This window comes from Schistocerca americana, chromosome 1, assembly GCF_021461395.2.
Source record: "Schistocerca americana isolate TAMUIC-IGC-003095 chromosome 1, iqSchAmer2.1, whole genome shotgun sequence".
NCBI lineage: Eukaryota > Metazoa > Arthropoda > Insecta > Orthoptera > Acrididae > Schistocerca > Schistocerca americana.
This window is the reverse complement of record NC_060119.1, coordinates 770,167,323-770,184,555: the sequence shown is the minus strand read 5'-3', so window position 1 is coordinate 770,184,555 and position 17,233 is coordinate 770,167,323. Positions and strand designations below refer to the sequence as shown.

Below are 17,233 nucleotides of genomic sequence, written 5' to 3'. Positions count from 1 at the left end.
TTGAATTGGTTGCTTATTTTTCTTTGATCTGATAAGTGCCATTCTCTTTGTTATAGGTGTTTACATCACTCCAAGCTGAAAATGTATTACTGTACTGTGTCATGCATTGTTTGCCGCATTCTGATAGTGCGTGTTTACGGCGTGTTGCCGCTCGCGGCATGGCTTGCTTTTCTGCGCGCTACCGCCGCTTTCAAAATTTTTTTTTTCTTGTTTTAAAAGAGAGGAATTGTCTCATTAGCGAAACAATGGCAAGAGACTACTATTTGTTGTTATTTACACTACTGCTTTCTTTGATAATGATCAACAAGAACCAAACAATAAACTGCGTATGATAGATGACGTTCTGAACGAGAATTTAGCGAAAATTTTTCTCTGTTTGAATCTCTTTGCAGACGCCTCTTTAGTACATTACTTTCTGCACAGAAATTAGAGTCATATTAGATTTAAAAATCTAGTCAATTGCCGTGCTTCATTTCTGATAGTATCACTATTAGGCATAAGAATAATACGAATATAAACATGACATGATATGTGTATTCTTCCGCATTTGCTGTTGTCTCACTCTAGTTTCGTAGTTTATTAGGCAGACAGGATTTAAATGAGATAGCAGCAAACACGAAAGAATACATGGCAAAATGTTTATATTCGTATTATTCTTGTGGTGAACAGAATACTGCATGTGATTCTCAATTCATAAAAGTTACCATTAGCAACCATCTCTTCTCACAGGTAGGAAAAAAATCAGAACGTAATTGACAAACATCGCAAACAGTCTTGCCAGTCGGATTTTCGTAGTACATTGAGAAGCTGCTACATTCGAAGATGAACAATACGGAATTTGTATTTACTTCGTTGGATAATGTATGAAAATGCAGTGGTCGAAATTCGGGGCGGAGAAAGAAGCTCGTCTTCCACATTTTTCTTTTAATTTATTTACTGACGCAGAGATTTTGGCGCCAGAATGTATCTTTGTGCCTGCGAAGCATGCCTGTGTAGCGCTACATATATTCGACGGCAGAAGTTAGTTGTGGCGGCACCTACCAACATTTTTCAGAACTTTCGCTTACTTTGCATTCCATTCTAAGCCGCAGGCGGTTTTTTGGAGTACAAAAACCGGAAAAAAGTGCGGCTTAGATTCGAGTAAATACGGTACTTTAAAGAAATTAATGTTTATTTTTAAATTAACTTACGACCTGAAGTTACAGCAAAATGCTAAAGTGTCACAATTTAAATGCAAAGACTAATATGATAATATTATTGCTTAATATAAATGATTAATAATGATATTCAAAAATATATAATTACCTCCTATGTTAGCTTACAATTAGTTGATTTTTCATAAATAAATACCTAAACAGCCACAATACATATATTTTATTTAAAGACACTTGGATCAATTAGTGTTTCTCTACAGTTTTACCCGCATGTAATACAGATGCTAACGTATTTGTGGGTTTTTAATTTCTCCTTGATTGACTCTATTGGCGTTAACAGCAAAACCTTTTTATGTGGTTGGCAAAGACAGGTTTACCTTCCTAAATGATAGTGTTGGACATTCCCCCCTCCACACACACACACACACACACAAAGCTGTAGGTACGTTCCTGATCTAAGGTCCTACCTCTGTGATACCATGCTGACTGCAGTTGTAATTGTTGGTGTCAGGTGAACATGGAAACATGTTGGGATTATCTGGCACTGAGCTCTGTGTCAAACAACGTGCACTGAACAGGGTGCTCTGAAACACTTTCACCTGCACAATCAGGTCTGCCACATATTGCTGCCTAGCAGGCAAGCCTCTGTCCTCCCCATTCTCTGATGAAGTGTAGATGTCCAGCACCTTGTTGCCTGCTCATAGTTTCACCATCCTTCAACCATATTCCTTAGATACTCATAACACTAGCACTCGAGCAGCCATCCAGCCTCACCGTTTTCTGAGGCGCTCTTTCACAGATGTCAGGCTATAGCAATCTAGCCTTGTCGAAGTTGCTTCTGTCAGTGGAGTTCCCTATTTGTGGCTCGTATCATCACTAAAATGATTCCCCATTCATTTCTGCTCCACTCATATACTCTCCTTACATCACTGCATGTCCACATTGCCACCAGGCAGTGTTCAGATTCATGGTGGGCAGTGATCGTGACGTCTTGGACGATTTGTGTGTATTACTTATTAACAAATGTTTGAAAATTCAGTCCAATATCCTTAACACTAAGATTTTGAATAATAGTTAGTAATCTGATTTTGTGAAGAGCCAGCTACACATACAGGAGTTTAAGAAATATGGGAACACTATGAGAAATGTTGGCTTGAACATAAATGCAGTGCTAGCCAAGCCTGCAGATTGAGCTATTGTGTTTAACCATGAACGGCATCTGTGCAATGTCCTCAATATGTTGTAAGTGTCACTTATGCTCAGAACAGTGTTCTGCATAATCGTGACTGCTTTATGTTAGAGCTAAGTGACTTCAGATGTGGGCAAATTGTTGGTGCTTGTATGGTGGATGCCTCCATAGCTAAAGTGTTTGGTCCAAGACAGGAGGAAACACAGCATCAGTCGTACCTTTATTTATCTGTTCATTGCAGATCCAGATTGCTTTCACCTCCTATTTAGCTATTTTAAGTGGAATTGTATTAAAGTCGTGATAGCTCATTGTAAATCAAATTTCACACGGTGCCCTATTGCCAAACATATAATTACAAAACTGTTTGTTATTTGTAATAGCAATGTGGTACTACGTGTGATTTTTTGTTTTTTTGTTTTTTTTATTCTTTTTATTATTTTTTTTTTTTTTTTTAAATCACTTGAATGTAAGTGCACGAAAGATAGGTACACAGTAGCTGAAGTCGATCTGCAGTAAACAGATTTTTAAAAAATTATAACTAATGTTGCTCTTCCTCCTGTCTTGGATCTCATTATGATATTCATGCAACATGATGTTCCTGCTGGAAACAAACCTGAAGAAGTGTTAAGTGTTTTAAAAGGGACCATGTGGAAAATTTATACCGCTTACAGGTTAAGTAGCAAAACATCAACTGCTAAGTTACAATGTAGACAAAAATGCTGTAATGATCTTGACAGATAGTCAGTGAAGAGCGTTGTGATATTAATAAGAGGACGGCCGCTGCAAAAGTCACTACAGAACTGAATGCTGTGTTTGTGAACCCTGTCAGCACCAGAATGACTCAAAAGGATCTCCATAAGTAGGGGATTGCAGGGCAAGCTGGAATTTCAAAACCACTTATCAGTAATGCAAAAGCCTGTAAAGGGAAAACGTCATGTTGAAGCTGTAAAATGTGGACTATGCAGCAGTGGAAGAGTGGCATTTGTTGAGATGAATCTGGTTTCATAGCATTTCTAACTTCAAGCCAAGTTTATTTCCTGATAGTGAAACATGGTGAAGGTGTGTTGATGGTTTGGGCAGCCTTATTGTGGTATTCCATGGGGCCTATGGTTAATCCACAAGGTCGCATTACCGCAAAGGGTTATGTGGCTATTTTGGTTGGTCAGGTCCATCCCATGATACAATACTTGTTCCCCAATGGTTATGCTGTGTTCCACAATGACTGGGTCCTTGTTATGTGGGGGAAATATTGTGTGTAAACTTGTTCTTGAGTGCTCAGCTCACTTATTCTGAATTGATACTAGTTGAAATATTTTGGATCACTAATGTTTTGTTTCAGTCCATTGTCAATAGAAATGATGAAAGAATAACAGTGTGCAGTAGCAGTGTAGGAACCCTCAGTGAAGGGTGAATCCCTCTTATAATTGTGTGATTTTATAAATTTAGACACAATTGCTACTCTTCTTGTTTTTCTTTATCACATGCAGCTACAGCTTCTTCTCTGCAGCTTTTGTCTGTGTTGTGCAGTTGTTAATATAGCTCTGTGTTGTATTGATATTTATTGAAATTTGTTGTTGTTATACTGTGAATCTATTTTACAGAAGGCCATTGACTTGGTCACTAAAGCAACAGAAGAAGACAAGAATAAAAACTATGAAGAAGCATTGAAGTTATATGAACATGGTGTAGAATATTTTCTCCATGCTATCAAATGTAAGTGGTGGTAATCATGTTATGAAGAATTTATTGTTAGTGCAGAATGCTTGCCGAGTAACTACATAGAATGGGAAGAGTAACATCAAGTATCAAGCAAGTGTTGTTAATTATCCTAGCAATTAACTTTCTCTGTAATGCATGTATGTGATAGCTGAATTAATATTTATGGACTGCTAGGTATGGTATGGATCCCCACAAGTGTTTTACATGCTTCATGATTTATTGACACTTGCTCCAAAATTTTATTTTCTGTACCCCTGTCACCTCGTGTGTGTGTGTGTGTGTGTGTGTGTGTGTGTGTGTGTGTGTGTGTGTGTGTGTTAGTGTTCAGTAGTGTCACTTGATAATATGAGAGGCAACTGCTGCTTTACACGTACTTCTTTTCTATTCCGTTGGAAACTTTTTTAAAAACTGTTCTTTTTTGTTTGTGCCATACTTCATAGTAAATTTGAAAGTAACTGGTGTGGAACAGAGATCAGAAAGAAACACAAGTTCCTGTATTCATATTAAAAAAAGTCCTAGCAGGCAAAAGAGTGATTACTATGAAATAGATTCCATTGTGAATGCAAGATCCAGCAGATGACCTGACAAAATTCCACCAAGTTTTTGTCCCACCTACTTCTGAGGATATGTCCGCGTGTGATTTTGATTGCATTGCTGCATCAGATGCTGCACTGCCACACTTTTTTCCGTAAAGGAAAGTAATAAATTCACTACTTCATGAATCTGTCTTCACATTTAGCATTAGCCCTCCTGCCTGCCTGTGTGTGTGTGTGTGTGTGTGTGTGTGTGTGTGTGTGTGTGTGTGTGCGCGCGTGCGCGCTTAACTACTTACTGAGACCTAAGAATCAAATATTTTAAGCCACATTGTTCCAAGTACTGTTAAAACTCTCTTCATAGTGCAGAGAAATGGAATGTAACACCAACCAGTGATATATTTCAGTAAAATAGCAAAACTGTCAAAGTTGGGCAGAAGTTTATCTTTATTTAAATAGTGACCAGTTTCAGACTTTCGTCCATTATCCAGCTGTCTACCCAAGTCCCACCATAGCACCATCATGTGCTGGTCAGTGCTGTGTGCAGCAAAACAACATGCAGGACTGGACTATCGTACAGCAATAGTATCTTGCACTCAGCCACTCACACAAGCAGTGTGGCTAGCATGCATACGTTATAGTGTTATGATAGGACTTACTTGGATAATTTGATAATGCGTAAAAGCCTGAAGCTGGTTGCCATTTAAATGAAAACAAACTTCTGTGCAACTTTGACTGTTTTGTAATTTCATTTAATTATAGTAAGTTGCTGCTTTTGGCAATCTAGCATGCTGGAAATAAGTAAATACTGATTTGTTTGTTTTAATCAAGAATCCAGAAAGCTGATTTCTCTTTTACAGTTGGTCCAGCATTGTAGTAACTCTTGTTAGATTGTTGTTGTGTAAATGAATAGTCTGTTGGATACTACATCAAGTACGAAATGTAGCATTGTGAAGATAACACTTTCTCCTACTCACTGTGAAATGTTATCATTTTCATTTTACTGTATGACTTCCAAATACTTTTCCTTTCGTGTGATCTCTGAGCATGTTTACATTACTTCATCATGCTTCCTATCTGTCACTGGGTGTTGACAAAAGAAATACATGTGATGTCTGTGTGTTGTGAAATGTTTTTATGTATGGGACACATGTCAAGAATTACAATAAAACTTTATCAGAATAATACAGAAATTTCCTATTATTTTGCACACAGTGCTGTGATGCAGGCTATTAATACTCACTATTATTTTTGCAGTATACAGAAAAGTATAAAATTTCCTTGATCAGACCGTGGAATTGTCATCCACATATTCTTCAGCAAAATGACAGCACCTTTAATGAACCAAGTGTTATGAAGAATATGTTCCCGTAATTAAATTTATCATAAGTTTTTAACCTCAGGTAACATCTTGCCTGGACATAGAGTTATGAGTACTGTGTAGGATGTTTAAAATTTTCTCATCGACGAATGGTGTATTTCCGCTATAAATGGAAAGTTTCAAGCTTATGTTGGTTTTTGTAAAAGATAATGAAGTTCTCATAAATGTACAGGGAAGAAATAAATAGATTTTCAATTTTTATAACAGTAGATGACATGACACCTTTTGTTTGGTGACACTGTTGTTCCTAATTATTTTTCTCTGCGGCCCTAGTACTCACATGACATTATTGAGTTACTTCAGAAAATTATATCACGTTAAATAACATACTTAAAGAAAGTGAAAGTTGTATCTCATCTCCCCGATGCCCTTTTCAGTAACACATAACAAAATACACATTGCAAATACTTGTGTAATTTACGTGCCAAGTAACTTATTTCCAGTTTAAAACTTTGGTCAAGATTTCAGCCTAAGTGCTTGATATGTTTTGCTTCTGTTATATCCCAATCATTGCACCTAATTCTTACATCACTCGGTGCTGATTATTTAGTCCCAAATTGGATCATCTGGATTTTTGTGACATTTGGCTGTAATATATTTTGATGAAACAAAGATTCAAACTTTTCTAACTATGTCGACACTTTCTTAAATTTATAAGGCTCTTCATTTTCAATTAGAATTGAAATATCATTGGCAACTAAAACTAAAAGAACACAAATAGTAAGTGGTTGCTATTGTATATAGAAATAAATAGGGACCCACTAGTCAGCTCTCTGGGATCCATCAGGACAGTTTTCCATTGATGAATTTGGTGTTGCAATTATCTTTGTTTCCGATGTGTTAAGTATGAGTTGAACTACTGTAAAGCAGTGTTCCTTATCACATACTTCTATATGGAAACAGTTCGCTGCCCCAAGTGGAAGATACATGCTTTTGTTGGTGGCCCCTTCACAATATTTACACTCTTGACTGTGGCAAACTGACACTGCAGTGTTCATCTTTGATCCATCAGTGTAGACAGTATCATGAATTCAGTTAAATAAAAAAAATCCATGTAATTCGAATATTTATTTTCATATACAAGCCGACTTTTGAATTTTCCTTTGTGTGAAGCCACATGTGCCAATGTGAAATAAGAGATTTTTTTATATTTTACTTTTAGTGTCATTTTAGATTATCTTTCATTGATCGTTTTGATACCCATGTGCATCATAATACATTGTGTATGTTCGAACATTTGCGAGTGCTGTCAGAAACTCCTACTCTGTCAGCTGTAAACTTAATTTATGCTTTTCTGGCAACAATAATATCATGCTAAAACAGCTGTTATCTAATTTAATTCCATAATTACTTCAAAAAATATCTACATTTTTGAGATTTTATTGGATGCTTTCGAACATGCATTTTTGAGAATTTTCGTAAGGTAAGTGTGTTCACCATAACATATTTCATAACAAATCAGCATTTGTGATTTACTGTTATTGTTCAAAGAATCATCAACCCTGAATTTTGGTTGTGGACTTTGAAAAATAAATGATGTGAGGTGGTGGCCCTCAACTACGTACCCTCAGACTCGGAGTTGAAATATTAAGTTTTTGCTGGTTCCGTTGTCTAGGGGCTGGGATATGTAGTTGCTGCATTACAAGCCAAATACTGCTGAGTCTACAGTATACAATATGAATATACACATGAATCGAATGGTCGAAGGTTCCTATCACTCGGCAATTGCGAATTTTGGATGTAACGTAGAAATTCATAAATGAAGATTGCAATTAAATAAAATCTGCAGGTACTGTTTTTAACGACTTTAAATGACGAGTACGATAGCAGAACTACCTTTAAGAATGCCGTTTATGATTGCAAACACTTACTGGTGTCAATGGTCCAGCAATTGAATAAAATACAAGTTGAATAACAGGGAAACAAGAGATTCCTACTTCACGTGATTAGTTATTAACAACAACATAGCTCGTGAGATATTCACTTCTAAATGCATACTACGTCTTCATTGCAGAAGCCACGGAAGTCTCACAAGTGCACAAGTCATCAGTATGAAATATTTCTATCTCCCGTGACCACATGCAAACTGCTCCACTCTCCAAGTCTTTCCTGCGAGTCCTGTGTGACTCTACGCTGCGCCATCCTGTTCAGTACTCCTACCCCACTTCCGTCCATTCTCCCCATTAACGAGTGCTGTGATTAGCTAGAGTACTCCCGCCATTTCTTCAAGCCAACGCACGCTCACAAACATATTGAAACACATACGAAATACTGGATTTACATTTAAATAACTTGAAATTAAATAAACATTCCTGCAGCTGCACCATAAACACGCTCTGACACGCATTATTAAATACATAAACAAATCAAATAAATATATATCATAGGAATATAAACAAAAGGTTGGCCAGTAGCCTAATGTCTATGTGCTTTCCAAAACACAGTAAATATTTAACCAATTTCTTCATGAATAGTATATATCAGATATAAATAAATACATAGGCGAATAAATATATTTATAAGCATGCTGCTACCGTTTTTTCATGTTACTGTGGAGTAGTTATGGCCTGATGCGATCAATAGTTATCGGCCACTTTGACCTCCAATAACTCGTGTACTATTCAAGTTATATGCCTGTAATTCATACCAATTTAGGTTTACACTAATAGCTTTCTAAAGACACGTCAATCAACAAAATTGGATGAACCGTTTAGATTTTGGAAATTCGTTGCTGAGTGCTACTTGTATAATTTACAGTCGGATACTAAACTTTAAACTAATAAAGATATTGAAAATCTTATTACACCATCAGAAGTGTCGTGCAAATAATGGTAATGTACATGTTCCTTTTTAAGGTATCATGATTCCTCTGGCTATTATTAACTTCTACATGAGCTGTGAAATGTCCACTATTATGGTTTCACAAAGTCCGCCATCTTTGGCACTCTCGGCATACACAACTCCTTCATCGACGCAAAGCACAGTCCTCGGCACCGTATCAACATGGAATTCCTAGCCATGCGGTCGGCCTGGACCACGCACTGGGGCTACCCCTCTTGCTCTGGCTAACGTTCGGCACCGCACGGCTACTGACGAGCTGCAGTCTGCCGAGCGGCCCCCGTGTGTCCACGCCAACTCCGAATTTCCAGAGTGCCACAACTCGCCCGTTATCTCATATGGTGTATATCATCATGATTAAATCTAAATTTCTGAGCATTTTGGTTGGGTAGATATGAGTGATGTGCCTAATCTCTTTCATAGTGCATCAGAATTTGTGCTCTAGTTACAGTAGCAGATATTATAACTAACAAATTGTGTTACATATAGTTTTGCCTTTCAGTAGGAGTATATGTTACTTGCATTTATCATAAATTAACAACCTTGGAAAAAGTTTTTCTTTTGTCTTAATAGAAATCTTGTTTAGAGGGAATTAATAACACTTCTACCTTAACAGAACCAAAGATTAAAAGTGAATTGGCAGGCTTATTTCAAAGTTAATTGTTTACTGTTCAGTAAAATATTACACCAGCCGCATTTCAGCCCCTTCGTGAATCCATTACTTTAATATGGGCTGAGTTAGTTGATATTTGTAAGCAGATGGAAATCACATTGTCTACGAACTCTTGGAATCTGCTACAAATGGATGTGTTGGGAGAGTTCCCAAGAGTCATGTACCCGAGAAACTAAAGGTGCCTCAAGTATTATCCTCTCCTGTGGATCTCTATAGGAAGTACAGGCTCTGTCTGCACTCATCCACTTGACTGTAACATGTCAGTGGTAAGATTAGGCTCCCTATATAGAGGCTACAGGGACCCAAGAGAACTCCTAACCAACACATTATGAGGTACTGTCTTGCATCAAAGCTGAAATTGTGCCAGCATACTCATTTCACCTGTTGGGAGCCTACTGTGTCCTCTGTGAAAGGAGGCAAACGCTAAAGGTATCGTCTATTAATCATCAATGTACTGTGAATCCACTAGGGGAAATGGCAACAAGAGATAGAAAGACACGCCCAGTGCACTCATTGAGTATAGCAACTGGCCCCATTCAGCATGTGAAAGAGGATATCCCAGGAGCCACTGGGTGAAAAGGGTGCAACAAATTACAGATTGAAGGGCTTGTTGGAACAAACAATGCTTGTCTGGGATCTGAGATCATATGTGGATCATTACAGCAACTGGCAGAGGAGGTTGAAGACACCAGTCTTGCTCGTAGAATTTCAGCGAAGTTCAAACTCTACAGCAGGGACTGCAAAGTTTCTGTGACAAGCTAGGCTGCGACTTCCTAAACTTGCACCATAGTAATGAGAACTACAGGGTCCCCCTAAATGTCTCAGGCGTGCACCACACGTTAGAGGCTGTCACCCAAATGGCTGACTGTGTGTGGTATGCACACAAAGGTTTTTTTTTTTTTTTTTTTTTTTTTTTTTTTTTTTTTTTTTTTTTTGGCTTAGGCGACTCTCCATCCAGTCCAGAAAACAATAGCTGCAGGAGACACAGAAGTATCAGTGTAAAACCAAAGAAATTCCCCCACATGTTAGAGTATTAAAATCCTATTGGTTAAATGCCAAAGTTTTACCGATGAAGTGACAGAGTTAAGCCAGGTTCATCTTCTTCCGTTGTCTCCTCTCCTCTTCCACCCCCATGACAATATTGGATTTCTCCGCGCCCAGTATCCAGCACGGTAACCAGTCCGTTGTGGTGGGGCCGTCATGTACCCATTTGGTGGTAGCTCCCTGACACCACAGGGATCGCACTGCTGATGCCTGAGCTGTAAATTCCCCACGTATACCAAGCAGTAGATGCCTGTCCTCCTGGGGCATCAGGACTCCCGGCAACAGCCATCATGCTAGGTGGCCTTTGCTGTGGTTGGGTGGCGCCCGTGGGGAGAGCCCCTGATCGGAGTGGGTGGCATCAGGGTGGATGACCCTCAATGAAGCAGACTAAGTCATCTCTTGCTGGTGACGGTACGGCACCAGCAGTCTCTAAGAAGGGTAAGATCGAGTACAATGCTGACAGATATGACCCTAAATCGTTTCCCTACCTTGCTACACCATGGGAGGAACGTAGGGCTACAGAAAGAAGAGAGCCATATTCGCCTCGGTATTTAGTCTGTAGCAGAATGGGCAGGGACTCCTTTCTACCTACGAACCCTCAATTTTTTGTTGAACATCTTGAAAATAAGTTTGGGGAAGTGACAGTGGTGTCCAAGATGAGAACCGGTGCAGTCTTGGTTCAGACAGCATCCACAGCCCAATCCTGAGAGTTCCTCGCTTGTGACCGGCTGAGTGGTATTCCTGTTTCCGCCACTCCCCATAGAAGCCTCAACATTGTCCAGGGGATAATTTTCCATTGCAACCTCCTCTTGCCGTCTGATGACGAGCTCTGCACCAATCTAGAACAGTGGGGTGTTCATCTCATCCAGCGCATTTACAGGGGACCGAAAGACAGCAGGGTTGCTATCGGTGCCTTCATCTTGGCCTTCGAGGGTGATTCATTGCCTGAAAAGATCAAGGTGATGGTTTACCGCTGTGATGTTAAACCATCCATCCCTCCCCCTATGTGGTGATTTAAGTGCTGGAAATTTGGGCACATGTCTTCCCGCTGCACTTCCAGTGCCACATGTAGAGAATGTGGACGTCCACTGCATCCAGATACTCCCTGCACACCCTTTCCCACTTGCATCAGCTGTGGAGAGCAGCACTACCCCTGCACAGTGCTTGAAAAGGAGTGGAAAATCATGGAGCAAAACACCCTGGACCAGTTGACTTACCAAGAGGCTAAACGTAAATTTGAACGATTACACCCCGTTCAGTTGACATCCACATTCGCTGCAGCTACATTACCATTGCCATCAGAAGTACCAGTTGTACCACACACTGTGCCACAAACAGTGGGCCCTCCGGACCTCCCAGAACACATCCGCCCCCTTGGTGGTAGGGGAAAAATCTCCTTCCATTGCTCCCAAAGTACCTACTTCGGGAGCATGCCCGCCCCCCCCCCCCCCCCCCCAAATGCAGGGGACATCGGTCCCCTCCTTGCAGCCAGAGAAGCAACAGACTTCTCCAGCTCCTCTAATCTGGAAGGGATCTCTTGGGACCCTCTCTCCCAAGGTCTCCACTAACGCCACAGCAGACACTCGCCAGTGGCTAAAGGAGCCAAAAGCTGCCGGATGAAGAGCTTCACAGTCTTCCTCAGTGCCTGAAGCTACTTCGGAGAAGTCCTCCCAGGAAGCCCCTAAAGAGAAGGGACAGGGCAAGCAAACAAAGAAGTCTGTTAAGAAAAAGGACCCTCCGGTGGCCCCAATATCACCTTTCCCTACCTGTTCAGCACCTGCAGGTGAGGTGGATATCTCAGTGTCCCCTGAGGACATGGATCTCACTGATGCCTCATCCACAATAGGAATGGATACAAATACTCAATCGGTGGCAGCAGGTGACCCTGGGGCGTTACCAGCCTCCTTGCATGCTTCATGCCTTCCCAGCCTCACAATAATGTCATCCTCCAGTGGAATTGCTGCGGTTTTTTCCACCACTTGGCTGAGCTGCGGCAGCTGTTATGCTTTACACCTGCTTTCTGCATTGCCCTCCAGGAAACCTGTTTGCCGGCAATGCAGACCCCTGCCCTCTGCAGCTATAGGGGATATTACAAGAACTGTAGTGACTATAAGTGTGTTTCAGGTGGGGTTTGTGTCTATGTTCTGAACTCAGTATGCAGTGAAGCTGTGCCCCCTTCAAACCCCTCTTGAAGCTGTGGCTGTCGGATAAGGACAATGCAGGAAATAACTGTCTGCAACGTGTATCTTCCTCCAGATGGTGCAGTACCCATTTACACATTGGCTGCACTGATTCATCAACTTCCTAAACCTTTCCTACTTTTGGGAGATTTTAATGCTCATAACTCCTTGTGGGGTGGCACCGTGCTTACTGGCCGATGTTGAAACTTTTCTGTCTCAACTCGGCCTGTGCTTCTTGAATACTGGGGCCCCCACACATTCAGTGTGGCTCATGACATTTACTCTGCCATTGATTCATCCCTCTGTAGCCCAGGACTTCTCCCATCTGTCGACTGAAGAGCCTACAATGACTTGTGTGGTAGTGACCACTTTCCCATCTTCCTGTCACTCCTTCAACGCCATTCCCCCGGATGTCTACCAACATGGGCTTTAAATAAGGCAGACTGGGAAGCTTTCACCTCTGCTGTCACCATGAATTTCCCCCACAAGGTACCACCAATGTGGTAGTTGAGCAGGTCACTAGAACGATCGTCTCTGCGGGGGAAAACACAATCCTTTGTTCTTTAGGATTCCCCCGGCGAAAGTATGTTGGTGGTCGCTGGAAATCGCTGAGGCCATTCATCAAAGAGCATCGACGAGCTCTATAGTGACATAAGTGGAATCCTTCCCTAGAGCATGTAACAGGTTTTAAACGGCTTCATGCCCACGTTCGCCAGCTTATAAAAATATGGAAATAGGAGTGTTGGGAGAAGTACATCTCAACCATTGGGTGCCATATGTCACCTTCCCAAGTCTGGACAAAGATCAGACGTATTTGCGGGTACCAGACCCCAACGGGTGTTACTGGCATTAACATGAATGGCGTGTTATCTACCAATGCAAACGCAATTGCTGAGCACTATGCTCGAGCCTCTGTGTCGGAGAATTATCCCCCAGCATTTCGCACCCTCAAACAGCGGATGGAGAGGAAAGCCCTCTCGTTCACTTAATGTCATAGTGAACCCTGTAATGCTCCATTTACAGAGTGGGAGTTCCTCAGCGTCCTTGCACATTGCCCTGACACAGCTCCTAGGCCATACCAGACCCTCAGTCAAATGATCAAACATTTCTCGTCTGCCTACAAATGACATCTCCTCATCATCTTCAACCAGTTTTGGTATGATGGCGTCTTTCCATCGTAATGGGGGGAGAGCACCATCATTCCAATAATCAAACCCAGTAAAAACCTGCTCAATGTGGATAGCTATCGGCCCATCAGCCTCTCGCCAACATTCTTTGTAAGCTGTTAGAACTTGTGATAAGTCAGCGGTTGTGTTGGGTCCTGGAGTCACGTTGCCTACTGGCTCCATGCGCTGGCGGTTTCCACCAGGGTCACTCTACCACTGGTAATCTAGTTTCCCTCGAGTCTGACATCCGAACAGCCCTTTCCAGATGCCAACACCTGGTTGTCGCCTTTTTCGATTTATGGCAAGCTTACGACACGACCTGGTGACATCATATCCTAGCCACATTATATGAGTGGCGTCTCTGGGGCCCGCTCCTGATTTGTATCCAGAATTTCCTATCACTCCGTACTTTCCGTGTCCAAGTTGGTGCCTCCCATAATTCCCCCATAACCAGGAGAATTGGGTCCCGCAAGCCCCCCCCCTTCCCCCCCGCCCAACCCCCCCCCCCTCCCCCCGCCCAACCCCCCCCCCTCCCCCCCGCCCAAACACCGCCCCCCCCCCCCCACCTGCGGGTCCGGGGTAAGAATAGGCCCGAGGTATTCCTGCCTGTCGTAAGAGGCGACTAAAGGGAGTTTCAACCGTTTCGGCCTTCCATGTAATGGTCCCCCTTGGGGTTTGACCTCCATTTTTCAAAATTTTACAGAAGTATGAGCCTTTTGGGGAAGGACACCTTACGTGGTGTATCACTGGTCCTCCGTGCCCTAAGACCTTGGCACTCAGCATTGTAACGGCGTTGCAACCATACCCACTATTCATCAAATTGGGCCTAAACGCCTGATGGGTTGTAAAAGTTACGCCCATACTTCGTCCCCATCTGCACCTACGATCATGATGGACTTTCCATGGCACCCGAAATCCAGCACGGTAGCCAGCCCGTTGTGGTGGGGTCGTCATGTACCCTCTAGGTTGTAGCCCCCTGACAACACAGGGATCGTACTGCCGGTACCTGAGCTGCACCCTCCCCACGTCGGCCAAGGAGTAGATGCCCGTCTCCTTGGGGCATCAGGACTCCCGGCAACGGTCATCGTGCCAGGTGGCCCTTGCTGAGGCTGGGTGGCGCCCGTGGGGAGAGCCCCTGGTCGGAGTGGGTGGTATCGGGGCGGACGTTTCGCAGATGAAACTTCAACATGTATCAGGTCGCTCTGCGGCCGAGTCTTTCAAAAAGAAAAGTAATGTCTCTGGTTCTGGTTCTCCTGCCCTTTCCCCCTTGGCCACTTCCTGGGAGGAAGGACAGGCCCGCCGGCTTGGGGCGAAGTACTTCCCCCGCTATTTGGTCTGTTCTCGGACCGATGGGGGGACGTTCGCCACCTCCAAGCCCATGTTCTTTGTTCAGCACATCGAGGACCTCTTCGGGGAAATCGAGGCTCTCAGCAAAATGCGTTCGGGGTCCGTTCTTATAAAGACCACCTCCGCCACACAGTCGGCGGCGCTCCAGGCGTGCGACTGACTAGGGGACATCCCAGTGTCCATTCTCCCGCATCTGGCACTGAACAGGACGCAGGGGGTTACTTTTCATCGGGACCTCCTGCTGCAATCTGAAGAGGAGCTCAGGGCCAACCTGGAGCGCCGAGGCATGCATTTCATCCGGCGAGTCCAGCGCGGGCCCGAAGACCGTCGCATCGACACTGGGGCCTTTATCCTCGCCTTCGAGGGGGACGTTCTCCCGGAGAAGGTAAAGGTGATGTGCTACCGGTGCGACGTGCGACCTTACGTCCCGCCTCCTATGCGCTGTTTTCGGTGTTTGCGCTTTAGGCACATGTCGTCACGGTGTGAGGCTGAGCCCCTTTGTGGCGATTGTGGACGTCCTCTTCGTGAGGAACATAGATGCACCCCACCACCTCGGTGCGTTAATTGTCCTGGCATCCACTCGCCTAGATCCTTAGACTGCCCCGCGTATCAGAAGGAGAAGAAGATTCAAGAACTCGAAACTTTCGATCGTCTCTCTTATTCTGAGGCCAGGAAGAAGTATGACCGCCACCATCCCGTGCCGTTGACCACATCGTTTGCCTCAGTTGTGTCCACTCCTTCCACGGTATCCTCACCCCTATCCTGTCCCCCCTCCACCTCCTCCCCCCATCCGGGGTCTATGCCTCCGCCTCCCAAATCCCTCCCTCCCAAATCCTCCTCCCCCTCTGACCCACCGCCCCCCCCCTCCCTACAGCCTGAGTTGTGATCCTCTTCTCAGGCGTCTATCGGGGAAACGTTCCGAGCCCCAGCTTCCGAGGTCCGGTGTTCCAAAAAGGACCCCGAGCGTGAGGACCTTCTTCGGGTCCAGCCCACCATCCCTGTGCCTCCTCGGACTTCCAAGAAGGCCTCTAAGAAGAAGTCTCTATCCCCCTCTCCACCCCGGCGCGTTTCGTCTGACGTTCTATCCGTGAGTCACTGCTCCCGGCCGTCCTGTTTCGCTGGGACGCTCTGCTGCCAGGCGCTCAGCTGGCCTCTCGTCGGCAAATGATGCTGCCCCTCCTGGACAACCCGGGACAGCGGTCGCAGCTGGCGACGACTCAAAGGAACAGGATCTGCCTCCCGCCGGTTGTAGCGTTGTTCCCTCAAAACCTGGCGCTCCGCGGCCGTCGAGGTGACCAGCTCTTCCCCCGTCTCGTTCCCCCTCTTTTTTGACTAGCGATGCTTTTGTTGCATTGGAACACAAGAGGTATTCGATCTAATCGGGAGGAATTACAACTGCTCCTCTGCCTGCACTGTCCGCTAGTCCTTGGTCTCCAGGAAACCAAGTTGCGCCCGACTGACCGTATTGCCTTTACCCACTAAACCTTGGAGCGGTATGACCTCACCCCTGTGGACGGTATCCCAGCTCATGGTGGGGTCATGTTGCTCGTTCGGGACGATGTCTATTACCATCCCATCCCATTGACCACCCCACTCCAAGCAATGGCTGTCCGTATTACTCTTTCAGGTTTTACTTTTTCAGTTTGTACCATCTACACTCCATCATCCGCAGTTAGTCGGGCTGACATGATGCACCTGATTGTTCAGCTTCCTCCGACGTTTTTATTGTTTGGCGACTTCAATGCCCATCATCCCCTTTGTGGCTGTCCTGCATCCTGTCAATGAGGCTCACTCTTGGCGGATGTCTTCAACCATCTCAATCTTGTCTGCCTCAATACTGGCGCCCCGACTTTCCTCTCGGACTCTACTCATACCTACTCCCACTTGGACCTCTCGACCTGTTCTACCACTTTTGCCCGTCGGTTCGAGTGGTATGTCCTTTCTGATACCTATTCGAGCGACCACTTCCCCTGTGTCATTCGTCTCCTGCACCACACCCCATCCCCACG

General features: G+C 43.9%; 1 protein-coding gene across 2 annotated transcripts in view; it reads left to right on the top strand.

Annotated features, from left to right (window-relative positions):
* LOC124612154 (vacuolar protein sorting-associated protein 4) overlaps positions 1 to 17,233 on the top strand; it is a 175,819-nt gene that overhangs the window by 30,993 nt on the left and 127,593 nt on the right. For both annotated transcript variants that reach the window (XM_047140305.1, XM_047140304.1), the window contains exon 3: positions 3,945 to 4,056. In XM_047140305.1, the coding sequence (XP_046996261.1) occupies positions 3,945 to 4,056 (112 nt within the window). The remainder of the gene's footprint in view (positions 1 to 3,944; positions 4,057 to 17,233) is intronic.